Below are 27,281 nucleotides of genomic sequence, written 5' to 3'. Positions count from 1 at the left end.
TTGAACTGCCTAAGAAATTCTATGGCTTTTCTGTTGCTGCCCTATGGAAAGTCTGTTTGCATAAATTGTGGAATGTAGACTGTCACCAATACATAAAAATAGACTGTCAGACTCTTTGGTACTTGAATAAGTCTGTTTGCATGTATGCAGTTTCAGTGGTATTAAAGAGAGAAATGGGACAAAGTTTAATTACAGTAGAATTTACATGGATGATGAAGGTAGAAGAAATAATAAACTAACCCACAAGCACCAATTTCTTCAAAACCAATTTGGTCTTTGAGTACTAGTACTGGAGTACCAATTAAGGACAATAATAAGATCATGAGAAGCTATTCACAGTTAAAATTGCTTCTCACTTCCTAATTAACCTTTTAATCTCTTCTAACTCACCCGTAATCATAGTCGTATGATCAATAAATCATCTGAAAACCTTTGTCTATTGTCTATGTGACAAGGCTGAATTATGAACCCCATTCACACTTCCTCTGTTTCCTGTGGATGTGGAAGTGGACTTGGACATCTCGCCTACGAGAGGAGAAGAGAATTTGGAAGAAGCTGCTGCTGCCTGCATGCACAAAGAACCATCACTTCATGACTGTTTCTTGGGAAAGGAAATGTTCCTTTGACAAGCATTGGAGCAAGCACCCCCCTTGGACTTGTGCAGAGCACAACTGCAGTTCTTATGGTAAGGCCTTCGCTCAATTTCAGTGTCCCGCATTGACAGGCTTCCTTCAAACACACACTGAAACATCATCCCAGCAACTCCTGCGCTAGTCATTCTCTTTTCTTTTCTCTTCTCTGAGTCTCTAAAGTATTTTATGTTAAGGCTGCCTGTGAACAAGTGTAGCTAAGTGTGTTTGTGTATGGCAATTGTGTGTTGTGTTTGAGTGCGTTGAAACGTTTGCGTGCTTTCTAAAGCATTTATATAGAAGAGGCGATTAATGTATGATAAATTATGTGTGGGGGAAATCAAGAAAGTATCTTTGTGCTATTGCTCCCACAGGAGACAAGCCTAATTAGTAATGGGATTCCTGCCAAAGTGAAAAGCAGAGCAAGGCAAGCGTTTTCTTCTAGGGGCAGTTCAGCTTTGTGAACAGGACAGGACCCTAGTGTTTTCCACATAGAGAGAGAGAGAGAGAGAGAGAGAGAGAGAGAGAGAGAGAAGAGAAGTGTTCGACTTGGCTTCTTGGTTATCGGCTTGGCTTCGGCTTCGGTATCTAATTAAGTATTAGTTAGTTGAGTTTCAGGCTGTTAGCATAGATTGATCCGCAGCAGACGTTATTTAGCTAACTAGTTAGAAAGGCTGCTCATTTTATTATTAAGGCATGCATATGCTTGGCGGTTAACACCATGCAAATAACTAACATAGGTCTGAGTCAAGCATCATTTTTCGTTATGCAAAACAAGGGACCTACAAATCACTCGTGTGGAAACCTAACTAACATAGTGTTGTGCTCTTTCAATATTATTATATTAGATTCAACCACTTAGAGTTGAGACAATGAATCTTTGGTTTTTACTACAGTTTATTGTTCTTCGCATTGCATATTTGCATACCCTTAATTTCATTATTTAGCATCAAGTCCTAGAGGAGCTTTGCATTGGTTATAGCTTCATACAAGACCCAACTGATTATTATTATTTAAACATACAGAAGATGTTAAAAAGAAATTGCAAAGGAGTATTGCCATGTACTTAGTATTTTGCACAGATTTCTGCTGTCCTTTGATTATATGCTTTATTGACTATGAGAGTTTTATATTTTATACTTTTATCACACCCAAATAAGAATTTCACTTCTCTGCACTCTATTTTTGGCTAAATAATTGAGGGTTTTGTAAAGAGGATGATTAGCCAAAGTTAGATGCTATAGATGCTCAATCAAACTACTTCACCAATATCCATGGCATGATGTGCCTTTGGTTTGTAGGCATTCCTTCTAAATTGTGTTATTCTGACATGCATAATCTTGCAATTTCATCTTTTATTGCTGTGAGCTGCTTTGTAGCAGAAGAATTACTGAAATTGGAAAATGCAAATTATAAAAGTGAGCATCGTTTTCTCACTTAGTTTTGTGACATAGACAAATGGGATTTCATTTCCACATTGCCTTTCTGTCTGTTTTAGCAGCACATTTACACTCCAGAGAGAGTACTAATTAAAATGCATTTGGTGCGTCCAAGGATACTTGCCCATTTTACCTGTTTGACTGCCTCATTCTTGGCTTCATGTCTCCCTTCCATATTAAGAACGGACAGAATTTCATTCTTCTCTGAATTCTTTTTTAGTCGGTAATCAGAAGATGCAAGTAAAATGTTACGAATGAGACGTGAAGACTTTTCCGAGGGAAAGCTGTGAAAGAAAATGAAAAATTATTTGAAAAGTTATTTGAATTTTATTTACTTTTCACCTTCACTTACCTCTGTTTCTTCATTGACATCTTCTCTTGTTTCTATCTCTTCTTGTTTTTGAAGGAAAGAAAATAAAAGGGAACTCATTTTCCTCTTCTTCTTTTTGACTACATTTGTGTAGAGAACTCTAGAGACTTCAAATAACCCCTGCCTGCATTTTGTCCAATACATACATGTATTTCAATTGGCTAAGAACTTTCTTTGCTTTTTTTGCTGTTGCCCTATCTAAGGCTATTTAGAGATTTGATCTTTGCAACTTTCAAATGAAAAAAAAATAAAAAAAATAAAAAACAGGACAGAACAGAACAGAACAGAACCATTTTGCTTGGCTCAAATACTAATGACTTGCAGCTCTGCGATGCAATTATGAACTCAAACAGTCAGACACTGAGGTACTTGAATAAGTCTCTTGTATGCAGTTTCAGTTGTATTGAAGAAAGATGACAATAACGTTTAATTACAGCAAGAATTTGTACTCTCTAGAATTTACATGGACGAAGAAGGAATAAGAAAATAACAAACTAACCCACAATATTTTCCTCAAAATCAAAATCAAAGTACTAATTAAGGACAAGAATAAGATCATGAGAAACTATTCACAATTAAAATTGCTTCTCACTTCCTAATTAACCTTTTAATCTCTTTTAACTCACCCGTAATCATCATTGTATAATCAAAGCTGGCCTCTGAAAGGTGTCTCCATATCTACCGTCTATGTGACAAGGCCGAATTATGAGTTCCCGATTCACACTTTCTGTTTCCTGTAGATGTGGAAGTGGACATGGACATGTCGCCGACGAGAGGAGAGGAGAATTTGGAAGTTGATGATGCCTGCATGCACAAGGAACCATCACTCCATGAATGTTTCTTTGGGAAGGAAATGTTCCTTTGACAAGCGATGGAGCAAGCACCCCACTTAAACTTGTGCAAAGCACAAGTGCAGTTCTTATGGTATGGCCTTCGCTCAATTTCGGTGTCCTGCATTGACAGGCTTCCTTCAAATGCACACTGAAACACCATCCCAGCAACTCCTGCGCTAGTCATTCTCTTCTCTTTCAGTCTCTTGTATTAATTTGTGTGTAAGGTAAGCTGTGTAGCCAAGTGTATTTGTTGTGTTAAGACTGCTTTGAAACTTTTGCATGCTTTTCAAAAACATTTATATTTATAGAAGAGGGGGATCCATCATCAATGTATGATAAATGGGGGTGGGAGAAATCAAGAAAAATCTTTGTGCTATTCCTCCCAGCCCAGGTACGTACTCTTGTTCGGCTCTAGACAAGTTTATTGAGTAAAAGGGGTTCTTGCCAAAGTAAGAAAGACAACGTTTCTCTCTAGGACGACTGGGCCCTAGTTTTTCACCACATGAGAGAGAGAGAGAGAGAGAGAGAGAGAACTTTTTTAGCATAGATTGATCCGGAAGACGTTATTTACCTAACTAGATATTAGAAATATATGCTGCTCTTTCTTATTTATTTATTATTAATTATGCTGGGGGTTGGTGGCTTAATCTATGCAACAAACTAACTAACAACGGTCTGAGTCAAGCATCACTTTTTTGTTAGTTATACAAGTAAGGCAAGTAAACAACCCACTAATCACTCATGTGGAGGAAACCTAATATGGTTTTGTGCTTAATTAATTATTATATTAGTTTGCACCACTTAGAGTTGAGATGGTGGATCTTTAGTTTTTACTTCAATTTTGTTTTGTCTGTCAAGTTTTCATCGATGTATGGTTCTTTCTTGCATTAAAATTTGCACATTTGCTTACCCTTTTCATTACTGTTTAGCATCAAGTCGTAGAGGAACATTGAATTGATGAATACATATGACTGCATCTGCATGCAAAGTGTTTGATATTTCCGCCTTTTTCTTTAAGGTTGAGTTTCAAATTTGATATCTTTGTCAGTGGAGTTATAGCTTCAGACATTAATATACAAGATCTCACACAACAACTGAGTTTCTTATATAAACAAACAAACAAACAGCAGATACTCAAAAGAAAGTACTGCAATTCAAGCCCCACAGAACTAAAACTAGATATACATTCATATTTCTCTTAATGGTGCTGCTTTCACTGATCAGACTTAACTGGAATTCTTCTTTTTGTTTTGCAAATCTAGAAATATTATAAGTTCCCCACCAGACCAGGGTTCAAAACATGCCAAGCGACCATCAGAAGAAGAAGAACCAACCAAGGAATTGGGAGAGAGATGATAATCAGAAGGGAAGGAACAAGCGTCTGTTACTGTTAGTAGAGCACGTGAGACACCTTCTAAAACTTCAATTTAAATCAAATATTGTCCTCAATAGGCAATTATTTTCAGATACGACAAACGACCCAGGGGCCAATTCGCAAATATTGACAAGAAAAAAGAAACAAGGGTACTTTTGTCTATCTATACTTATTTTTTTACGTTTGCACGCGTGAACCCACGCGTTTTAGAATCACAACATTGCCCCTGCCCCACTCTCTCCCTCCTCTCCTCTCTCAGTCGCAGCATCTCATCTCAAGAGCCATTTTCTCGTCTTAGCAACTTTGTGTTGAGGTAAATAGCCTAGCCATGCCGAATACGATAAAATGAGCAAAAATAAAGATTTCGATTTCGACTGCAGCAGCTGATCACATCTCTGGCGGACAACCAACCCGATCTATAGAGCACAAGGCAAAGACAAGGCAAAGTTTGTCATTATTCACGTAAATAGGGGGAGTCTTTATCTTTTTTGTTTTTACTCCAAATAACAAGGACAAGGCAATTACTATTCATTTTAATTTATTTTCTATTTTTTATACTTAAACTATTAATTTTGGTGTTGAAAGTGAAGAATATAATTAAGTATTTATTTTATTTAAAAAATTATGAAATTATTGGTATTTTTTAAGATTTTTTTTAAAAGTTGCTGACGTCATTAATGACATCAGCAAACTCATGCAACAACCCAGGCAAGATTTGCCTTTAGGCCTGCCTAGGCTTGTGGACCCCACTAGTTGCCCAATCTTGCTGTTGCGCGCTGGAGCTATTTGCTGGGCCTAGGCCCCCTCCTGCCCGAACAAAATAGGAGCGTTGGAGGTGCTCTTAGAGCACTTCCGGTCATCATATGGCACATAAACTCATGGGCCGATGGGGCCCGTCTAGCCCATAAATAAAAAAAAAGCTCAAACCAATTTGGTGTGGGTCATGGGCTGATCCTGCCCATTAGTTAGTGGACTAAGTTTGGACTAGAGTGTCCTCTCGGCTGATAGGGCCTTACTTGTAGATCATGGAGATGGTTGTAAGTGCCCTCTAGATGTTTGAAGATAGGCCTGATTCGTCAATTGGTAGTTTATGGTCTTCTATTATTAGGATATTCAGTATTAATGTTATGTTTATCAACTTATCATATATTGTTTGTTTCTAGTATCATCTAATAATATTAGGATATTCAAGAAATTGCTGAGATGAATGGGTTTGTTTGTTTCTGATACATTGTGTTGGTATTTGAATAGGAATAAATTGTCAAGTAAGAATGCCGACAAAGTCTACAATACAATAAAAGGGTGATAAACATAGAAATACATAAGGAAAAAAAAAAAGAAAAAAAACGACCCATTTGGCCCGGTTCAACTCGACGGGTTTGCTCAAGCCTAGTTCATGGGGTGGACTTAGGCTTAGAATTATTTGAAAAATCCCAACTCGCCTCGATCCATTATTTTTTCTCTCTCTTTTAAAGCTAAGCTTGGCTCAGCTTAAGCCCATAAAATTTGAGTCAGGCTAGTTCAGCCCGGCCAAGTTACAACCTCCTCAACCTATTCCCTGACAAAATGGGACCTAGGCTTCAAAAACAACACTCATCAAGAAAAATTTATCATGATAAAAAGTGGGCCCCATGAAACTGAGCAAGCCCAAACTAATTCCCATTAACTTTCAGTTGCAGATTCATCCCATATCAAATTTTCCATTGATTTATAGCAAAGTCTACATCTTTCTATTATTTGATGGTTGATAGTGTTTATGTATGTCATATTATGTTACATGATATTTAGATTCTTTTTATTATTATATATAATTAGGGTTTTTAAATTGGTTAAATTAGGGTTAATCATTCTTAATCAATTTAATAAAATTAAAATGAGTCTGCATGGTTGGAGGAAAAAACAGTTTGAGTCGGGCAATACATGAATAGTTATAGAAATTAGCCCGCTTTGTGGTTTCTGTGTTGCATAAGTTGACTCTTCATTCATATCACTTAAGAATAAACATGTGGGAAATAATTTGTAATTTTTTTATATCACTGAGATAAAGTGTTATAGAGGCTTCAATAGTTAGAATATGTTGTTTTTTTTTAACAAAATGTTGGATTGTCCCTACATTTTCCCTTTAGTTTCTATTATGTTGTCATCTGTGGTTGTGAATAGCATGCTGTTTGTTGACGCTTGGCATGCACCGAGCCGGTTCGCCCAATAAAAACACAACACATGGGCATCGTGCACCGCACCAGTAGAAACAAGCAAATCTCCCTCAGCCTCGGACTCTGAGCTGCCTTAGGAAATTCAAGAGGATGCAAATCGGCCATGTCGATGACAAGACCCCCTTTTACTGACGACCTGACGTACCTCATCAAGCGTGCCCACGTCTCTTCAAAAGCCAGATGTAAACTGCCCAATTCATCACCTCATCAGATGGGACTGCCGCTGTGCGCAACAGGCTACTCTGCCCACGCCCGCCCCTAGTAGAAGTATAAAAAGGTCATCATGAGCAGAGGATGTGGACGAACCCGATCCACTCATCATCTGACAGATCTGATGTGACACAAATGGCTCAGCTTCGAGCTGAGTTGGTCGGATTGTAAATTACATTTAGATTTCTCCCATAAATAGAGCAAAAATTTTATGTAGAAGGGGACGACTTGAACCCCTTCAATAAAAAGAGAAAAGCCTTGTTCCTTCTTGGCAATCCTTAACTCATTTTCCATTAAACACCTCCCCTCTTGGAGTTACTTTCAGAATAATTGTTTCTTCATATGTTAGCCACTGGAATATCTATGGTTCAAACACTGTTTATATTGAATTTGATGCAGAAACCAATGGCATTGGCATGGCTATTTGGTACTTCCCATGAGCACCTTTTGGCTTTACTTAAAAGGACTTAGATTGGATCCTCTCCTATATTAACAATCTCATTCCAAACATGCAGGAATTGAATATGAATATATATTTTGTTGGTAATGGTAATGAATTAGGGATTACATTGCAGTCAACAAAATGATGTAGTCCTCTCCTGTCCTTTGTCTTTGTGTTCTCCACCTTTCTATGTTGGATCATGTACTTGACGCCTTTGTCGATGATGTTTCCTTTGCTCGCTACTTGTTTCAGTTTTGGTTTGGCAGCACCTGTGACTCTGAGCTTTGGAACCAAGAACTATATTTGGCACCACCTGATTTCTAGTTTGTATCTTCAATGTACCATTTTCTTGGTACACACAGACAGTTTATTACAAAGACCCCTGCAATTGGAGAAGCTCTGTATATTATTATTATTCATTCTTTTTTTCATTGTTTTTATGTCATGTGACACTTTGTCCTTCTCTCTCTCTCTTCCATTCCATGTGGTACCACCACCAACCAAGCCAGCTTCAATGAAGACTTTGAAAAAGATAGTATTTTCAATTCATATTAACAACAATCTGAATTCTAAAACGAGAGTGTGATTGAGACCACACATGGACATCAGAACAGAACATGGATGCTATTTTCCTCTGTTTCTGTTTTTACTTTGTATTTTCCTCTGTTTCTGTTTTTACTTTGTATTTTCCTCTGTTTCTGTTGTGGATGGAATGGAACGTGGTGATTGAAACATGGTAGTACTAGTAGCCGACCAAAGGAGCCATCCAGCCAAGAATACGTGTGTGGCTGTTGCTGCACCATTTGTATTCTATAATTTTATTCGCATTTAATTTGATTATTTGCTAAACACACACACGTCAAAGGCTGATTATTCCAATTTACAACCTGGACTGGACTGGACCACTACTCTTTAACTCGAGCCTTTCTTTTCTTTCTGCTACCTAACTCCACTGCAATTTAATCTTGGATCCAGGAAACTCCAGAAAAACCTGATCAAATATCCCATCTGATATGAGGCATATATATGTTTACAATTTTTATATGTTTATGGCACTGGTTCCAATGGAATATCAGCACCCAAATCCCCAATTTCGGTTTTGATTTGAATCATGGAGATCGAGGAACAAGAGGAGGATCCACCAAAAATCTAGAAAGTACTCAAAAATTAGTTCATAATTACAAAACTTGATTGTGAAATCTGTCAACTGGGCTCCAATAGTTATTAGAACAGAGTATATGTACTTATTTGTAATGAGGATCAAAAGAGTAGTAGTATTTAGTACTCATCATCATATATAGACTAGTACAAATCAAACCTTGAAGAAAACAATATTCTCATCTTCTTCCTCCTCCTGATCATCATCACACAAAGTACCCAATTGAGGATGCTGCTGCTGCTGCTGCTGCCTCCCCACCGCCACCACATGATGATGCTGAGCAGGTGAAGAAGAGGGTGAGGAGTGAGCAGAAGAAGCAGCCACCAATGCCAAAGAGCCCTCGCTCCAAGCCCGCCTCATTGGATAGGACACCTTCTTGCACTTAGGCCCTCCCTGCGTACATTGTTTGTTACGTGACTTGTTATGCAGCGCGCACCCGCAGTTGCGGTGGTAAGGCCTCCGCTCCACCCCTACATCAGACCCTGCGATGCACCCCTCGTAAACGCACCGGAATAGCCCGTCCGCGGCGGCTCCCGTGGCGGCCATGCGGTGCTCTTGATTTTATTTTTTTTCTGTTTTGGAACAGGTCACAATGACAAAACAATAATGTTGTGCACCACCACCACCGCCACCCTCTAAAAGAAAGAAGTTTTTAGGGGTTACTGGGAAGAGAGGTGGGCATTTATAGACTATGGGCGTCGGGTAGTTATATAGTGGAAAACTACAAGGTTTCGGTGCCAAGACAAAAGTTGGTTGTCAGCTTTTGGGTTTGCTGTCTATGTATGTATGTATAATGTATCGGCATATGCGGCAGTAAATTAAGCGTTGAAGCCGCCGTGTGTTTTGGTCGGTTAATGGACTCAGTACATGTCCACGAGGCTTGGCATGCAATTGTCCATGTGTCTACCAAGAGTTAGGAGAGAAATTAGGGTCTCAAGTTACCAACAAATACAAAATTCATAATATTAATTCAGGATATATTAATGTAGCTTGAAAATGAAGAAATGAAATGGTGCCTTGTGCAGAATTAAAGCAGATATATTCATGCATTTTAACATTTTGGTCCCTGATTTCATTCCAGATTCTCAACCAACAACACCTAACAAGTGTTGTAGCATGTAAAACTGTAAAATGGGTTTTGCTTTGCTTCTTGGGATTAGGAGCCAGCCAACTTTCATCACTTAATTATAGACGATAATGAAAATTAATATTCATCTAAAGATAAATTAATTAGAATTTGGGATCGGATCTAGTCTCTAGAAACCAAGTAGCATGCGGCAGCAGCAGCAACATACGGACGAATTGTTTCTGTCATATCACGTGAGACTGGAAGCAAGCATTGTGAGAGCGCCATGGAAGAGGACACCTCCTCAGGAGAAACACTTATATAATACGGGAATAACACTATTTTGTTAATTTGGTTAATTATGATATGTCACGTGTAATAATTTTTTTATATAACAAACTGTAATTAGTCAAAAATTGCAAAACTACATTATTCCCATTTTATACAAGTTTTTCAGCCTCTAGAGGAGGAGGGGCTCCAGTGAATCAATGCAATTTACATATACTGCAGGAAAAAGAAAAAAAAAAGAAATTAAGAGTAATTGGGCCTGCCGTACCTACAAATTAGATGCGTCATAATAAACAGCTAAGTCAACATTGAACAATGATATTGCAGATTGTAGTTGCCACCCCACCTGTCAGTCAGTGAGTCAGCCTAGTGAAAAACTTTGGAGTTAATAAAGTTGGCAAACATTGTAGTTACTTGTAGAGGGGAGGTTTTTGGACCGTCTATCATATTTGTAATAATAAATTTATAAAAATATCTAGTACCAATGTCAATATCTGCCGCTGCCATGCCAATATGAATCTTGGTGATGCCCCCCACTTGGAGTTCACGTCTATTTAATTCATCGGTTTTCTTCTTCCAACTGCCTCTGCTCATCATTAGTCTTACACCATTAATTGGCAACCGCAACCACAACCAGCAAATAAAACATACATTCAATATTAACAAACTAATAACCAACTAATAACCAACTAATCATCAAATCAAAGGGAGGAGAAAACCCAATTTTTCTTTTACACCTCATCATCAATCAACTACCAACTTTGTGGTACGTATATACGCCTTTGCATCTATCCAGCTGGGCTATGGTCCTCTGCCCATTATGGCAGCATTAAGGGGGAAGAAAAGGCCGAGTCCTGCTTCGGGCCAACCCGTACAGAAGAAGACTGCAGCCGCTAAATCCAAGAACAGATCGCAAATTGAATTAGTCAGTACAGGCCCACTTGAATTTGGGCTCGGACCTTTTTGCCTTGCTGGTAGGGTTGGACCATTTTTCGAGCAGGCCTCATGGTTTCTGCTAAGCATATTCTACTGCATGATTCTACAAGTATTGACTGGTTTGATCTCCCCGACGGTCATAGAACCGCACGCATGGGCTTTGACTGCGACCATCCAGATCCAGAAGACCCTTCTCTGTGTATCCAAAGCTCCAACTGAACATATATCATCTGAGTTTCCGTTTCTCCGTGGAGGCAAAACGCGCAGCTATGGCGGGAGGAAGAGGAAGAAGAAGACCCAACACCAATGATAACAACAAAGTAACTTGGAGCAGCAGAAGAGCATCGTCGTCATCTTCATCAAAATCCAATGCTCGAGGAGCTCCGTTTGTGGAGGGTGGTGTTTTATCTGATTGGTCATCCCCTCAAACCTCTCTTCGAGGTCCTTCCTTTATCTCTATCAATTATCATACTTTGCTAATTGATTCCTGGGAAAAACAGAGGAAAGTGAGATGGAAAATGAAAGTTTTGATTCATTTTTAACCTATATTGAACTGAAGATTCTTACATCAGATAGCCAAAATTTGTTTGTTTTGATGAACTGGGTAAGAATTGATTTCATATTACCGTCCTACAATGGAAAAAGTTCTTAGTTTTTTTAATTCGTTTTTGTTGTTTCCTAAATTTTTCTGAGCGACCAAACAGGGATTTAAGAGATTGGACTTGTAATTGCTTCTATTTTTCCATTTGTTCTGATTCGATTTCCTATGTGCTTCTGTTTTGGATTTCGTTTTGGTTCTGAATTTCAGGGAAAAATCCGAGTTCGAATAACAAATCTGCCTCAAAATCGGGAGCAAAAGTAGCTTCTGCTTCTAAAAGTGAGTCTCGGAAATCTAATGTTAATGCTATAGGATATCAGTATCCTTCCGTTGAAGGTCAGGTGTGTCCTATTTCTTCTTCTTTTAAACATTTCTTTTACAGTTTATCTTGTTAAATACATTTTTAGCTGTCAGGATGCAACCTCAGCAATGTCAGAGAGCAAACGAGCTAAATTTATGTTTAGAGGGAGACAATTATGAGATTGAAACTGATTTTCCTGTCTTTCAATTTTTTTTTTTTTTTAATGGACTTGGTTTCAATATGCTTTGATGGTGAACAGGAAGGTTTGCATCCAGGACTACATGAGGGCAATGATGTAGGTAAAAGTACGGACGAGTCCTGCCCTTTGGTTTTAGTTGATTTCAAGAATACCCAAATTGTAGCGCATGTGGACCAGACAGTAGCTTCAAGTCCCCACGAAGTGGAATTTACATATCAATACGGTTCAAGTTTTGTGTTAGGTGAAAGCTCTCATAGAGGGTTGGGGTTCTATGATGAACTTGAGGGAACTGCAAGTGGTATTGAAGCTTCGTCAAAGCAAATGGAAGAGCCAGAAGATTCATGTTTTGATTCGTTGTCTTCTGAGAAAGATATGGATGTCAATGAAGGGATGGATTGTGAAGTTGGCGATGAGATGGCTGAAGAGCTGCCAACAAACATGTATCCTATGAAAAACTCAGGATTTTTGTCAATTGGAGGCATGAAATTATACACCCAAGATATTTCTGATGAAGAAAGTGAAGAAGGTGAAAATGGAGATTCACCATATGAAGGAAGCTCAGGCTCTTCTGAGCCAGGAGGAATACTTGGATCCTCTGAAAGTGAAGATTCTGAAGACACGTCTGATAGTGATTCAGATATAGATGATGAGGTTGCAGAAGATTATTTAGAGGGAATTGGAGGGAGTGCCAGCATTTTAAGTTCCAAATGGTTGGTAGGACAGGAATTGGATGATCCGGATAAGCATACCTCTTTGAGGAGTGGCTTTGATGAGACTTTACAGAAGTTGGGCGGAATTGCTCTTCAGGATGCATCTAGAGAATATGGTAGGAGGAAGGTCCATTCACAGAAGAAATACAATGTGACGGAAAGACATGCTAAGTCTTTGGCTATAGATGCCCTAATGCTTGTAAAGGATCCGAGAACTGTTTTGGCAAAAAAGAAGCCCGTCGCTAGGTTTCCTCAATCTTGGCCTTCAGAAGCTCAAAGGAGTAAATTCTCAAGACATTTTCCTGGTATAAGATTGCTAAGATATGCTTATCTCTATAAGTTTTGCTTTCATATATTTAACTTGGTTAACATGCATCTTTTCCATGAAGGGGATGTGATATGGCTCTCTTTGAGCACCAAGTTAATATGTCTCTGACATTTGCTCTTATATTCCATAATTTCTAGCAGTCCTAGTATCCTTTTTGAGATGGAATTTGATGAAAAGTAGATAGATAGGATTGTCCTTCATGCTTTTGCCTCATACTATTTATTGTTCTAACTTTGCGTTCAGGTATGAAAAAGAAACATTGTAAAGAAAAATAAAATATCGTAATTTTTTTGGTGGATTGTCCTTCATGCTTTCACCTCATACTATTTATTGTTCTAACTTTCCGTTCAGGTACGAAAAAGAAACATCGTAAAGAAATGATTGCTGTGAAGCGTAGGGAGAGAATGCTACGGCGAGGTCTTGATCTTGAGCAAATCAATTTGGTAAATTTTTTTTTTTTTTTTCAGTGAAGTTGTGTACCAATCAGTATACTCATGTAGTATATATGGTGTAATGCGTTTTAGTTAGATTGTGAATATAAATAGAGCTGTCCATGCCGGTTCTAAACATTTGACTCTCTCAAAGAACTTAGGTAGTGTCCGGTTAACGGGAATGAACCTTGGATGGTACCAATTACATTCATTGGTGATTTTTAACTCTCTATGTTCCTTATTTTGATTTTATTTCATTCCTCTCAAATTGCATTTTTGTTATTCATTCTAGCAACCACACACTATCTTACAGCTTTGTTCTTTTCTATTGTAGAAAATAGAGCAGATTGTTTTGGATGGAGTGGATATGTTTTCTTTTCAACCTATGCATTCCCGGGATTGTGCCCAGGTACATAATTTTAATTTATCTTTTAAGTTGCAATTTGTAAATCCTTGCAGTTTCAATTTTTGCACTTCTGCTTGCATGGATCATCTAGGAATTTTATTTAGTGGAATATTGTTTGAGGTGCTTAATTTTGTAACTTTTGTTGAAATTGAAATTGGTTTAACTCTCTCTCTCTCTCTCTCTCTCTCTCTCTCTCTCTCTCTCTGCGCGCGCGCGCGCGCACACACACACACACTCACACACGCACACACTCAAAACTCATGCCAAAGCATTGAAATTTAGAGATTTCTTGTAAGCTTTAAGCCTAAATTTTTGTTACCATGTCTCAGATTCTTGACCGCAATATAACAAAAGAAAAGCTAGGGTTTAACCTAAGTTCTGTAGCCATTTTTGAGTGTGCTTAAAAATCCCTTGAAGGAGTGTCCATCAAAGTCTTTCTTTGATAGATAGTGCTTTTGATATTTTAGGTGCAACGATTAGCAGCAATTTATCGCCTGAGGAGTTCCTGCCAAGGATCTGGCAAGAAGAGGTACATAATTTCCTTTTGTTTTCTACAAAAGGAAAACATGGTATTGATGTTTTTTCTTTTCTCAGATTTGTAACAGTGATGCGGACACAACACACAGGCATGCCATCAGCAAGTGATAAACTTCGTCTTGAAAAGGTTCATTAGATTTCATAGTTATAATTACGTGTTGCCTGGTCTGGCTCTTTTTTATTCATATTTTATTTGTTTCTCATTGCCTTTCTGGTTCTGCTGTGAATTGTGTCACTATATGCTTGGATCCTATATATATCTGTGCAGCAAAATTGAGTGATTATTTTCTGTATTTCAGCTGATTGGAGTTGACATGGAGGATGCTGATTTTTCTGTTGTCGAGCCCCGTGGAGACAAAAGCAGGTCAAAGAAAATTGGAAAAGGAATTGATTTAAAGCCACCAGAATCTAAACATTACACTCAAAGAAAGACTCCGAAGATCGCGGCCAAGCGTGGCAGTGGCAGAGCCTATGAACAGAAACTTGGTGGAAAAATGGATTCATATGCCAATCAACCGGTATCGTTTGTGTCAAGTGGCTTGATGCAATCAGCGACTGAGAGCACAACTGTTGATTCAATAGACCCAAGTTCTAAAAATAAGGATGTTGTTGAAGCAGCTGAGTTTCATTCGTTTGAGGTACACACTAAGGGTTTTGGATCAAAAATGTTGGCTAAAATGGGATTTATTGAAGGTGGTGGATTAGGAAAAGATGGACAAGGTATGGCAGCGCCCATTGAAGTGATCCAACGGCCTAAATCACTTGGGTTGGGTGTGGAATTTTCCAACACCGTTGACCTTCCAGTAAATAACACCCCAGTAAAGAGTAATCCAGTGAAAAACAAAGCTCAATCTCAAAGAGTTTCTCAACCTCAGAGAGTTGGATCTTTTGAAAAACATACCAAAGGCTTTGGATCAAAGATGATGGCAAAGATGGGTTTTGTTGAAGGCATGGGTTTGGGGAAAGATTCACAAGGCATCGTCAACCCTCTGGCTGCAGTCAGGCTACCAAAATCGAGGGGATTAGGTGCCTCAGGTTAAGATATTATGTGTTGTTGATATTGCTAAGCTAATTTCAATTTCAATTTCGTTTCCTTGTAGTTCTGCTAATTCTGCACATACATGTGTTACCATTATGTTAGCTTATTAGTTGTCTTTTACTCACACCATAGATCTGTCTGTACGTTCTACTTTTATCATTGAAAAGAAAACGTGTGCTCGGTTTCGTTCCGTCTTTATTCGTGATTTTGAAGCCTTGTTGCAATTTGCAGCAAAGTTAATAAAGGTCTTTTTAAGGCTGGTTTTCTCACATGGGCTTGTCTTGTGAGAGATAAACATGGTCATGGAAGAACATCCGCTTTCAAATTTGACAAAATGTGAGGGAAGAATGTGTTAAACATTGGAAGGTGATTCAATCACTAATACAACATGAGCCTTTCAAAGAGAAAAACTTACTCGCGGCGGAGATATCATTGTTTTGCTATCTCCGACCAAAGGGAAAGTCTTGTCCTTTTAAGGCAATTCAAAGAAAGAAACATTTTTAAGATTTTCTGTCAAACACTAACAGAAAGTTATTTTTAGCTCTTTCAAACCGTAATGGAGATATCACTATTTTGCTTTTTCTCATGAGCAGTCTCAAATAGAATTTTGAACTTTTATGTATCTCATCTTACTTTCAAATTCAAGTAAAAAGAAGAAAAATTATTAAACCAGAGAGCTCAAATACTTATAGGGGTTTATCATAGTCGTGAATCATATGTTAATGTGTGATTACTGGAATCATTTAAGATGTACTTACTATATTTTTCGATATTGAGCCTTATTTGTCTTTACTTCCCATCTTGCCATATTAAAAATAATTTTATCCACTGTCTCAAAAATTAAAAATTAAACAATGAATCGACGGCAGAGATACGCATTTTATATCGTGTAAAAGTAGGATTGAAGAAGTCAATGTGAAGCGACTTATGGAAAAAAAGAAAAAAGAAAAATAGGTTAAATAAGATCTTCCGCCGTGACTTCCTGACAGATAGTAATACTAATACATGTAATTGTTTTAGAATTTTTCCCTCTAAGCTTCTAATTGAAATCAAAGTTTGGCAGTTTGGCATCTTGCTTTTTTTTTCAAATTGATTCCAAAGCACTAAAAGTTAGTCAAAAAGCATGCTTGATTAAGGAGTAAAAAGGGGATGTTATAGCATATTATGATGATAAGAGGGAAATAGATACTATCATGAATATTATAGCGACTAATAAAAGATATATACTTACGTACAATGAGTGTTATGTAAAAAAAGAAATTGCGCAGTTCTAAAAGCTTATTAAATTTTATTAATATTTATGTGTAGACAATTGATTATTGCATACTTAAAGATGATTTAACTGTATATATTGTAGTGCTAATATTAAGCTTATGAATAACTTCACTAAATTTTTATGATACGAAAAGAAAAAGAAAAACCGCAATTTATATTCCCAAAATTTATGAAAATGGCTTTTTTCTTTTCTTTTATTCATGTACTCTTTAACCGCCGTGTTAATGACTTAACAACAACGTTATTAAATAATAAATAATAAATAATAAATAAATAATCATAAAAAAATAATTAATAAATAAATAATAATAATAAAAGTCTGATCCAGCCTCCACGCAGGCAATTAGGCAAAATAGCAATTCTCGGAAAAGGACACGAATTAATGAAAATGGTAAATCAAGCAAATGCGACTTGAGGCGAGATCAGATCTGGCATTTCAGACATTGTGTAGGGGCATTTAGGATCCATCCAGAAAAAAGGCCAAAACAGTGGCGCTCTCTCGAAGAAAGACCAACCATATATAATATATTGATTGTCTATTTGCACTGCGCTCCAATCCTCACTCCTATTTGGCCTTTTCCTTCCTAAAATTCCAAACCCAGCAGATTTCCAGAGCTCCAAGATCTCTGCCGCTTCAGTCAGAGACGTCTTCTCTGGGTTGTCCATGTCTGACACACTGCTAAAGGTCAGTTAGATCCTCACTTCATTTGAAAGAAAAAGAAACAAGTTATTTTGCTATTTGTATGGTTATTGCTGGATCTTTAATGCTGTGGCTGTTATAGTCTGATTAGATTTTGTAACCGAATCTTCCTTGAATTTGAAAACCCATATAGAGACTGCTAAATTTTGGTTTAATTTTGCTCATTTTCTCTTCTGGGTCTCCCAGATCTGACACAAACCTTGAAGAATGGAATTTTCTCATCGACTTACGACCTGGGTTCTGACCATTTTCTTGATATTTCAATCGGGATATGGGTGGTACCTTCCGGGTAGTTACCCTCACAAGTACGTTGTCGGGGACACCTTAGGGGTGAAAGTGAACTCTCTGACCTCCATTGATACAGAAATACCCTTTAGCTATTACAGTTTGCCCTTTTGTCAGCCCCAAGATGGGGTTAAGGACAGTGCTGAGAATCTCGGTGAGCTCCTCATGGGAGACCGGATTGAGAACTCTCCATATCAGTTTAAGATGTACACCAATGAGTCTGAGATCTTCTTGTGTCACACGGGTCCATTGTCGGGAGATCAGTTTAATCTCTTGAAGAAGAGGATTGATGAGATGTATCAGGTCAATTTGATTCTCGATAATTTGCCTGCGATCCGGTATACCAAGAAGGAGGGCTTTGTGTTGCGGTGGACTGGGTATCCAGTAGGAATTAAGGTTAAGGATGTGTACTATGTGTTTAATCATTTGAAGTTCAAGGTACTTGTTCATAAGTACGAGGAACCCAATGTAGCACGTGTGATGGGTACTGGTGATGGGGCGGAGGTCATCCCAACAGTTGCCAAATCAGATTCAGATGTCCCCGGGTATATTATTGTAGGATTTGAGGTGATACCTTGCAGTTTCATGCATAATGCAGACTCTGTGAAGAAGTCGAAAATGTATGAAAAGTACCCTGCTCCTATTAAATGTGATCCCACCACTGTGGCAATGCCCGTTAATGAAAAGCAGCCAATTGTCTTCACATATGAGGTTGAATTTGAGGAGAGTGACATCAAGTGGCCCTCGCGGTGGGATGCTTATTTGAAAATGGAGGGATCCAAAGTCCATTGGTTCTCAATTCTCAATTCTCTGATGGTGATCACTTTCCTTGCTGGTATTGTCCTCGTGATTTTCTTGAGGACTGTTCGGAGGGATCTTACTCGTTATGAAGAGCTTGACAAAGAGGCTCAAGCACAGATGAATGAGGAGTTGTCTGGCTGGAAGCTTGTTGTTGGAGATGTTTTCCGTGCTCCAAGCAATGCTTCCCTGTTGTGTATAATGGTTGGTGATGGGGTTCAGATCCTCGGGATGGCAGTGGTGACCATATTGTTTGCTGCTCTTGGGTTCATGTCACCAGCTTCTCGAGGGACACTTATTACAGGTATGCTATTTTTCTATATGATCCTTGGTATTGCAGCTGGTTATGTTGCCGTTCGTCTTTGGAGGACAATTGGTTGTGGAGATCACAAGGGATGGGTTTCAGTCTCATGGAAGGTTGCTTGTTTCTTCCCTGGAATTGCCTTTTTAATTCTGACCACTCTGAATTTCCTATTGTGGGGTAGTCACAGCACAGGAGCCATTCCATTTTCTCTATTTGTTGTTCTCCTTTTGCTCTGGTTCTGCATCTCTGTTCCCCTTACCCTCATTGGTGGATACCTTGGGGCCAAGGCACCTCACATTGAGTACCCAGTACGAACCAATCAGATTCCTAGAGAAATCCCGGCACAGAAATACCCATCCTGGCTGTTGGTTCTTGGGGCTGGCACTCTTCCGTTTGGCACCCTATTCATTGAGCTCTTCTTTATCATGTCTAGCATTTGGATGGGCCGTGTTTATTATGTGTTTGGGTTTCTCTTCATCGTATTGATCCTTCTCGTTGTGGTTTGTGCTGAGGTTTCTCTAGTTCTAACCTACATGCATCTTTGTGTGGAGGACTGGAAATGGTGGTGGAAGTCCTTCTTTGCTTCTGGTTCGGTTGCCATATACATTTTCTTGTACTCCATAAACTACCTTGTATTTGATCTTAAGAGCCTAAGTGGACCTGTCTCAGCCACGCTTTACTTGGGGTACTCGCTCTTCATGGTGGTGGCCATCATGCTTGCAACTGGCACAGTTGGATTCCTTTCGTCATTCTGGTTTGTGCACTACCTGTTCTCTTCGGTGAAGCTGGACTGAAGAACTTTAGCGACTCAAAGATTGGCACTTTAAAGAGTAGCAGTGAATGATATCATTGAGGGAAGAAAGAATGCAAACTCTACAGATGTGCTCTATCATGTGTTACTTTTTCATTTTGTTGTGTTAGGGAACTTAGTTCATTGTAATAACAATAATTCGTCCAGTTTTGCTAAATTCTTTAATAGATGGACATCATGGGTTATAGCTTTGATACCAAAGTTTATTTGCATTCTGGCGGATAGGAGAGTCGTATCGTTCTGTACTCGATTGGTTTATATGGTTTTTAGAATGCAAAAGCTGTTTATTATTATTTCTACATTTTGTGGCATTCTAGTGGTTTTTTCATGTCATGCTTCTTTTATCTGATTTTCCTTCCCTGGGCGCATATCTGCCAGGCAATTTGTATGAATTAGAGCACCAATGTCTCAGTACTGGTGGACCCTTCATGGCCAAGTTGCTGCATCATAGTGCAATTTTTTATTTTTCCATTCAACAGGTTCAACTATGGAGGACACAGATACAACGATAAACCAACTGAAGTTCTAACCAGTTATAGCCAATGCATGAGTAGGAAGAACAAATCGACACGAGGAAGTTTTTTTTTTTTTTTTTTTTTTAAATAAAAAAAATTTAGTAGCTTAATGATATTTCATAATAACCAATTAAACAAAATTGAAATAGAAGAAAATGAAGTGATGACCCCAAAATTCAGACTTTTTGTAGAGATACCAACAACAGCTAGCTGTTCTTTCTAATTGAAGAGAGGGCTTCCCTCGGTTCCAAAGCCTCGATCTTCAACAAAAACGCAAGGCAAATAGCACGGGCCTTGCCTTGCCTTGCCTCCCAAAAGAGAGAAAGGCCCCTATCATATAAAGAAAGGCCCCTATCATATAAATGGCCAGCAGGACAAAACTGTCAAAAGCCACCAAAAAGACAGCCTTTCCAATTGAGAAAACATAACTCGTGGTGTCCGTTTTTCCGTTAGCATCGGCCGCTTAAACTTGTTGGCCTGCCTTTACCCCATTGCTTAAACTTCTACCCAAAACTCTCTCTCCTCTCTCTCTCTGTCTTTCATACACAGTGAGAGCAGAAGAATGTTGCCCACCTCACTCTCTCCAGTTCACTCCTCCAGTTTATATTCTCCCTCTCTGTTTCCTTTTTCTCCTTTTCCCTCTTCTTCTTCTTCTTCTTCTTCTTCTTTTTCTTCTTCCTCTGTATCGCTTGAATCATCTTCTCATCGTCTCTGCTCTCTGCGACTCTACAACAATGCCCATTTGAGGATTACCTACAAATCCAATGTATAAGAAAGAAAAAAAACAGATATGAACCTTGTGCTCGATGTCAATTTTTTTAAAATTAAACAAGAATATTAATTGTACACTTTCTGTTCTGTTTTTGACAGGGACTGAAACTCAACTGTTCTTTAAAAGAGCCTCTGAAGGTGATGATATCCGGTGCACCGGCATCAGGCAAAGGAACTCAGTGCGAATTGATTGTCCGTAAGGTAACCATTTTAATAGATATAAGTTACTTGTTCATTGTTTATGAGTTAAGTTTATATATAGAAGGGCCTGGTGTGTGTGTTTGGAATGGATAGCCCGTTTTGTATGACTGATGAGTTCTTTCTTTCTCTTGGTTCTTCAGTTTGGATTGGTACACATATCAACGGGGGACCTCCTAAGAGCTGAAGTGTCATCTGGGACAGAAATTGGAAATAAAGCCAAAGAGTTCATGAATGCTGGCCGTCTGGTCCCTGATGAAGTCGTGACTGCGGTATTCTATCAACTCATGACTCAAAATCTTACATGGTGTAAGTTTCCCTTATCAAATAGTTGGTAATCGTATCGAAAACACTTGCTTTGTAGATGGTCACAGCACGATTATCACGGGAAGATGCAAAAGAAAACGGGTGGCTTCTAGATGGCTACCCCCGAAGTTTTAACCAAGCACAAAGCCTGCAAAGTTTGAAGATAATACCAGATGTTTACATTGTATTAGATGTATGTGAGTCTTGTATAGAATGGAAGCTTTCTATTTCTACTGAATTCCTTATGATGTATGTTAGCAGTTTCATTTAATTCCAACTCATAATATCTTAGTTTTGACAAATACGGTTGGGTGTCTTTTGGTGAGTGACATTTGGGAAGGAAATTATAACTTTGCTGAAAAGAAGTAGTTTCATGCATGTGTATTTTTAGAAAGTTTTTCCCCTTGGTCATCTCAATTGCATCCATACAAGCTTTGTACAAATAGAATTGATCTTTACATAGTCGTTATTTCTTAATACTCAGGTTCCTGATGAAATTCTAATCGACAGATGTATTGGAAGAAGGCTAGACCCAGTTACAGGGAAGATTTACCATCTCAAAAGTTTCCCTCCAGAGACTGAGGAAATGAAAGCAAGACTTATTACCCGTCCTGATGACACCGAGGAAAAGGTATGGTTTGACATCATGAATTTCTGTCCTACATTGTTAGTCCAAGTGATTTCTCATAAACGTATGTAACTTGTAAGTGATTTTCTAATATGCACATGTAACTTGATATTTTGTCCATTCTTCCTTTATATGTGATGTGGCAATACTTTGGACCAGATAAAATCCATTAGGATGTGTATGGTATTAGTATGAAAGTATATAGGATATACTAAGTTCAGATTAGGTGAATTCCATCAAATAGGGCTTCAGAAGCTTTTGACTTCATTCCGTTTTCCATTTAGGTGAAGTCACGCCTTGAAATATACAAGCAAAATGCTGATGCAATCTCAACCACTTACTCCCACATAATGAAAAAGGTGAGTGTTTAGTGATATAGTGTTATCATTTTTCCTTTTCCGGTTTCTTTATATGAATCTGTGTAGAGGACTTCATGTTTTACACAAAAGCTCTTGAAACCACAGATCGATGGGAACCATCCTAAGGAAGTAGTTTTTGAAGTAATAGACTCTATACTGTCACAAGTGCAGAAAGATAAAGAAACGAAGATGAAATTAGGTAAGTCTGTTCAGGATCTGAAGCTCATTATATGAGTTTGTCCTAATTTAAGTGATTCATACTTATATGGAGCTGAGTTTCTCTCAGAATGTGTGCAACTTTTTTCTCCATTGATTTTGTAAGAGAGTCTTAAATCTATTTTTGGTGACGCTACTTGTTCCTAAATGAGTTTTCTAAATAACTGTGCATGATGATTTTAAGAATTTTCCATTTTCCAGGGAAATCAAATCAGTCAACTTCAGTCCAGGTATATGTTTAGTTATAGAATCAGTCATCTTTAATCCAGATAAATAATTTGTTATAGTTCCTTTCTAATTTTTATTTTGCAATTTTACAGGATAACTGGAGGGGAATTCCTACTAAATTGAATAACATTCCACATTCTAGAGACATCAGGAAATATTTCTATGAGGATGTGCTGCAGGCCACCCAAAGAGCAATAAATGATGGAAGAACTCGACTAAAGGTTTCTTATTGGTCATTTCTACTTATAAATTATAATGCATAGGTGATCATGGATATTAACCATTGGGCCTGATAAGGCATGTTAAGGCAACTTCAAGTACCAAGGTGAACTGTGCTTGTTACATATACAAATCTCTGTTGATTTTGTAACCTATTTTCAAGCTGGGTTGTGAGATGCTCCTGTACATTCTCATCCATTTATCATAGGGAATTATTCTTACTTTAGAAAGACGAAATTTGTCTTCCTGCTTAGAACTTAGAACATATCATCTAATATAGTTTCGGAGCAGTGTACAAACTCGTAGCCTTACCATATCGTCTCTTTCTTGGGCATTTGATTTCTTTTTGGCTACTGCACTGCCAGGCGAGATGCTGTAGTTCTTGGGACCCCTTGACTGACATCAAATAACCTTGGTAAACAGGGGATTACAATTATGTCAGTTAGGACTTAGGGGTCTGGTTAATCTGGAGACATCATCCACTATGTTACACAAAATCATTTTCAGTCTTATTTTACTATCATTTTCTGTTTCGATAAGTCTATTATTTATCTTAATCTGTCTTTGAAAATTGGCAGGTGGAGATTAATATTCCAGAGCTGAACCCAGAAATGGTAAGGGACATTTAACTTAGTATTCCTAAATCTGTTTGGAGTTAACCATATCTTATGATGCACAGGATGTTTATCGAATAGGTACCTTAATGGAACTTGTTCGATCTCTTGCTCTTTCATTTGCCGATGATGGGAAACATGTCAAGGTAATTTAGTCCTGGTTGCTACTGATTTAGATTAGTGGCCAATGATAATGTAAGCTCTTCCAGGAGTCATCCAAAATTTTGCTTGTCAGGTTTGTGTTCAAGGCTCTATGGGGGAAGGCGCTCTTGCTGGAATGCCATTACAGCTTGCTGGTACTCGAAAAATCTTGGAGTTCATGGACTGGGGTGAATATGAGGCTATGGGGACGTTTATCAATATTGGTTCTATAGGTACAGAAATGTCATGCATTTGTCAGCTCGACAGTTGATGTTCATTTTACTGCATCTCTAGATATTGGTCCTCCAAATGCCTTGAGACATTTGGAATAATGCTCCTTCCATTATGAATTCGTGATGATGTGTATAACTCATTAACACAACTCTTCTCCACATCAATGATTGGTGCATTGGAGATTCAGTCCTTGTCTTCTAGTTGCTCCACTTGACATGAAAATTCTCCTCCTTTTTTTTCACATATGTTCTATAGAATTTCCTTCCAAAAAAATAAAAAAAGAAAAGTTCTACAGAACATGATTATGATATCCATACCCTTAGTCTCTCTTTTGGCAAGTGCAGGTGGCAAAGAGGTAGATGAGCAAGATGACCTGTTTATCTTAGTAGCTCCTCAAAATGCTGTTGGGAATTGTATTATCGATGTAAGCATCTTGATGATTGAATGTTCCACTATTATAGTTGGAGAGAGCAATTGTACTTGACATGCTTTATTTCTACCTTTCTGTTGTTATTAAGAGCCCTTTTATTAAATTTACAGGATCTAAGAGCTATGACCGATGCTGCTGGGGACCGACCAGTAATTCTTATCAATCCCAGGCTCAAGGTTTAGTTTCTATGCTACATCTTGATGGAATGATTTGCAGTTATAGTTATGTGATATCCACATGTCCAAGTAATTCTTATCCACATTTATTCCCTTTCCTCATTACTTAAAACTTTGTAAAGGAAATCTAATTTAAAACATGAAATTGTTTCACTTTGAAGTTATGGCTTATGAGTAGTACACTGACCGATCTAGGGTCTTTTCTAGTATCACATTATGCATTTGCAGAAAACCTTAAGCAACACTATGCAATTTCTTGTTTTTAAGTGGATATATTGATAGAGTTTTTTAAATTTCAGGATTTGCCTGCTTCGAGTGGAATCATGCAAGTAAGTCAAGAACTAGTGACTTCAATTAACTTGATAGAAACCAATCAATTTCTTGACTGTGTTTCCTTTTAAAGACCATGGGGCGCGACAAGAGATTGGAGTATGCTTCATCATTCGAAAATTGCTATTTCTTTCGGCTTCTCTATTATGCAGGAACCCAATATCCAATTATGGGTGCTCTCAGGTAAGCTTAGTGTGACTTGCTACTCCACTATGCCACGCCTGAAATGTTATGAACATTGACATTTCTAAAGTGCACTCAACACTTTTCACCTCATGTCTTAGGATGTCTTATCCATATCGTTACGAACTGTACAAGAGGGTGGATGACCCTTCTGGGAAAGAGAAGTACGTTATCTTGTCTACATTTCCTGAAAAGCCAAGTACCGATGAAGTGAATGATGCTTTCGAAGGAAAGCCTAGGTAAACTCTCACTAAGGATAATTTGTTTTCATGAAAACACCTGCCCTTATCTTTGTTTCATTCCTTAAAATTGATAGACCAGCACTTCCCTGACTGAATGATCCCATTTCAATCAACTTTTGCAGAAATAAGAGTAAGAAAGCCTTGGGATTCTGGTAAGAAACCTTCAACTTACAGAAGTGTTTGTAGCCACAACGCTCTGGTATGCTATTTTAACTATTTCTTTCCTTTTCAAATTGCAGGGGATTCTTAAGTGGTATATTTTGAGTGGAAACTAAAAGAAGTATATATGTAGTCTGCATCACATGCGAGTATATTAACCAACGAGGATGAATTACCTTTTAAAATGCTTTCTGTCAGTAAATTGGGGAGTTTGCTTCTAGGCATCATGGAAACTTAAAGCAGGGGTATATAGAGAAGAGAAACAAAATGTAATAAAACCTTTCCAATGAAATGATCTGGTTGAGAAATGTCTGCTTATTGTTATGAATGCATTTGAGGATAAGAGAGAACCGCAGAAAAATCACACACAATTCAACCTTTCTGATTATTAATATCTAATAAATTTAATATTAAATAAATTAGTGTGACTTTGTTGTGGAATTAGTAGTTGATCCACGAAAAGACACCACCGAGGTTAGTTGGACCACAAGATAGGATCACCGCAACACGCAACCTCATATGCCTAACCTCTCTCTCATTTCTTTTGGATTCATAATCAAAATGGTAAACGTAATCAATAAACAAAATAAAATGAGATGGTCAAATGCCTTTTTCTTTTCTTGATATTTGTTGATAAGACTGAGATGACAAATTGTACAATCATCTTGATGTTTATAGAATCCACTCACTCAGCCTTTGAATTCGTTGCTGTGACTTGTCTTTTTAAACCTTTGTTTTATTTACTTGTTTATATTGAGAAAAGATACCCTCCACATTGGGAAGTTCATCTATCCTAAGCCTAACTTTGATGCTATTGAATATGAGGAGGAAAACTTTCATAAAATAGCCCAACTTTCACCACCTTTTTGCTTTTTCTGGGACCTCATCTATCAGATTTGCCTGCAATACTAGAAACAAAGAAATATTGATTGGGATATTCCCCAACAATCATTCAAGAGGCAAACTAACCAACAATCATTCAAGGGGTTCAACAGCCAGCTGCTCACCTTAAATTACAAAAATTACTAAAATCCAGAATATTAAAAATATAAAAAAGAAGAAGATTATCTTATCTTACTAAAATCCACCACCTTTTCTTTGCCCTTTTTGTGTGTGATCCAAAGCATCGAACTTTAGAGCTAATATAATTGCGGAGTGGCTAAAGGCTTGCAAAAGTAAGACTAAGACTATACCATACATGATGTCTCACTCACCCAACTCCAAACAGAGCAGACAACATCTGAGATTCTGCATCAAATATGAAACCAAAAGCATGCAACAATCTGCCCAGTCCACCAAAGTGTACAGTGGAGGCTACAATTCAACAAAAAAGACCATCCTCATTTTGACTCATCATCATCATAAAAGTGAATTGAGACCTCTCTCTCTGTCTCTCTAGCTTCATGATTTCATTCTTGAATATTGTAGATACGGCATTAAATCACTGACTCAGTTCAATACTCTCTTTTTATTCACGCACCACAACAGGGCTATCCACACACAAGGAAATAATAAACTCAAAATCCAAATGTAAGAGCATTAATAAAAACATTTATGACTCTTTAAACTATGGTATATTGTTGGAGTTGAAATTTTATAGAGAGCTCTTAAAATAGCTTTATAGTGTTTTTAACTAAATTTTAACAAAAA

General features: G+C 37.9%; 4 protein-coding genes across 8 annotated transcripts; 3 read left to right on the top strand and 1 right to left on the bottom strand.

Moving 5' to 3' along the window:
* Positions 1 to 8,659: 8,659 nt before the first annotated feature.
* LOC117633892 lies at positions 8,660 to 9,422 on the bottom strand. Its single transcript, XM_034367728.1, has one exon. The coding sequence runs from the start codon at positions 9,214 to 9,216 to the stop codon at positions 8,824 to 8,826; it is 393 nt and encodes a 130-aa protein (XP_034223619.1). The 5' UTR covers positions 9,217 to 9,422; the 3' UTR covers positions 8,660 to 8,823.
* A 1,640-nt stretch (positions 9,423 to 11,062) lies between these two features.
* LOC117633891 lies at positions 11,063 to 15,707 on the top strand. Its single transcript, XM_034367727.1, has 8 exons — positions 11,063 to 11,401; positions 11,769 to 11,899; positions 12,119 to 13,073; positions 13,448 to 13,539; positions 13,862 to 13,936; positions 14,401 to 14,462; positions 14,528 to 14,597; positions 14,770 to 15,707. Exons 1-8 carry the CDS (start codon positions 11,230 to 11,232, stop codon positions 15,508 to 15,510), a joined length of 2,298 nt encoding a protein of 765 aa, XP_034223618.1. The 5' UTR covers positions 11,063 to 11,229; the 3' UTR covers positions 15,511 to 15,707.
* Positions 15,708 to 17,081: 1,374 nt separating this feature from the next.
* Positions 17,082 to 19,993, top strand: LOC117634166 (transmembrane 9 superfamily member 11). The gene is made up of 2 exons (XM_034368118.1): positions 17,082 to 17,469; positions 17,671 to 19,993. The coding sequence occupies exon 2, from the start codon at positions 17,692 to 17,694 to the stop codon at positions 19,663 to 19,665; it is 1,974 nt and encodes a 657-aa protein (XP_034224009.1). The 5' UTR covers positions 17,082 to 17,469; positions 17,671 to 17,691; the 3' UTR covers positions 19,666 to 19,993.
* Positions 19,994 to 20,664: 671 nt separating this feature from the next.
* On the top strand, positions 20,665 to 25,981 carry LOC117636054 (adenylate kinase 5, chloroplastic). Of its 5 annotated transcripts, none has more exons than XR_004586981.1 (19): positions 20,667 to 20,963; positions 21,068 to 21,169; positions 21,310 to 21,438; positions 21,531 to 21,665; positions 21,957 to 22,103; positions 22,385 to 22,459; positions 22,565 to 22,658; positions 22,877 to 22,905; positions 22,996 to 23,124; positions 23,701 to 23,736; positions 23,802 to 23,882; positions 23,972 to 24,110; positions 24,456 to 24,535; positions 24,652 to 24,717; positions 25,017 to 25,046; positions 25,200 to 25,230; positions 25,332 to 25,469; positions 25,595 to 25,624; positions 25,712 to 25,981. XR_004586981.1 is itself a non-coding variant. In XM_034370491.1 (19 exons), the coding sequence occupies exons 1-19, from the start codon at positions 20,760 to 20,762 to the stop codon at positions 25,734 to 25,736; spliced, it is 1,779 nt and encodes a 592-aa protein (XP_034226382.1). In that variant the 5' UTR covers positions 20,670 to 20,759; the 3' UTR covers positions 25,737 to 25,981. The 5 variants fall into 5 exon arrangements, 1 of the variants encoding a protein (XP_034226382.1); XM_034370491.1 differs by having other exon boundaries at positions 20,670 to 20,963; positions 25,121 to 25,230; XR_004586984.1 differs by lacking the exons at positions 25,595 to 25,624; positions 25,712 to 25,981 and having other exon boundaries at positions 20,665 to 20,963; positions 24,652 to 24,786; positions 25,332 to 25,369.
* The last annotated feature ends 1,300 nt before the right edge of the window (positions 25,982 to 27,281 follow it).

The sequence above is a fragment of the Prunus dulcis genome, chromosome 7, assembly GCF_902201215.1.
Source record: "Prunus dulcis chromosome 7, ALMONDv2, whole genome shotgun sequence".
In the NCBI taxonomy this organism is placed as follows: domain Eukaryota; kingdom Viridiplantae; phylum Streptophyta; class Magnoliopsida; order Rosales; family Rosaceae; genus Prunus; species Prunus dulcis.
Note: the sequence above shows the minus strand (reverse complement) of the source record. Positions and strands in the feature narration are given on the sequence as shown.

Coding starts and splice junctions, on each gene's coding strand:
- LOC117633892 (XM_034367728.1), bottom strand. CDS start 9,216: ATGGCCGCCACGGGAGCCGCCGCGGACGGGCTATTCCGGTGCGTTTAC.
- LOC117633891 (XM_034367727.1), top strand. CDS start 11,230: ATGGCGGGAGGAAGAGGAAGAAGAAGACCCAACACCAATGATAACAAC. Junction 13,074..13,447: donor ATTCTCAAGACATTTTCCTG/GTATAAGATTGC, acceptor CTTTCCGTTCAG/GTACGAAAAAGAAACATCGT. Junction 14,598..14,769: donor ATAAACTTCGTCTTGAAAAG/GTTCATTAGATT, acceptor TCTGTATTTCAG/CTGATTGGAGTTGACATGGA.
- LOC117634166 (XM_034368118.1), top strand. CDS start 17,692: ATGGAATTTTCTCATCGACTTACGACCTGGGTTCTGACCATTTTCTTG.
- LOC117636054 (XM_034370491.1), top strand. CDS start 20,760: ATGTTGCCCACCTCACTCTCTCCAGTTCACTCCTCCAGTTTATATTCT. Junction 22,104..22,384: donor CTGATGACACCGAGGAAAAG/GTATGGTTTGAC, acceptor TTTTCCATTTAG/GTGAAGTCACGCCTTGAAAT. Junction 25,047..25,120: donor CTTCGAGTGGAATCATGCAA/GTAAGTCAAGAA, acceptor TTCCTTTTAAAG/ACCATGGGGCGCGACAAGAG.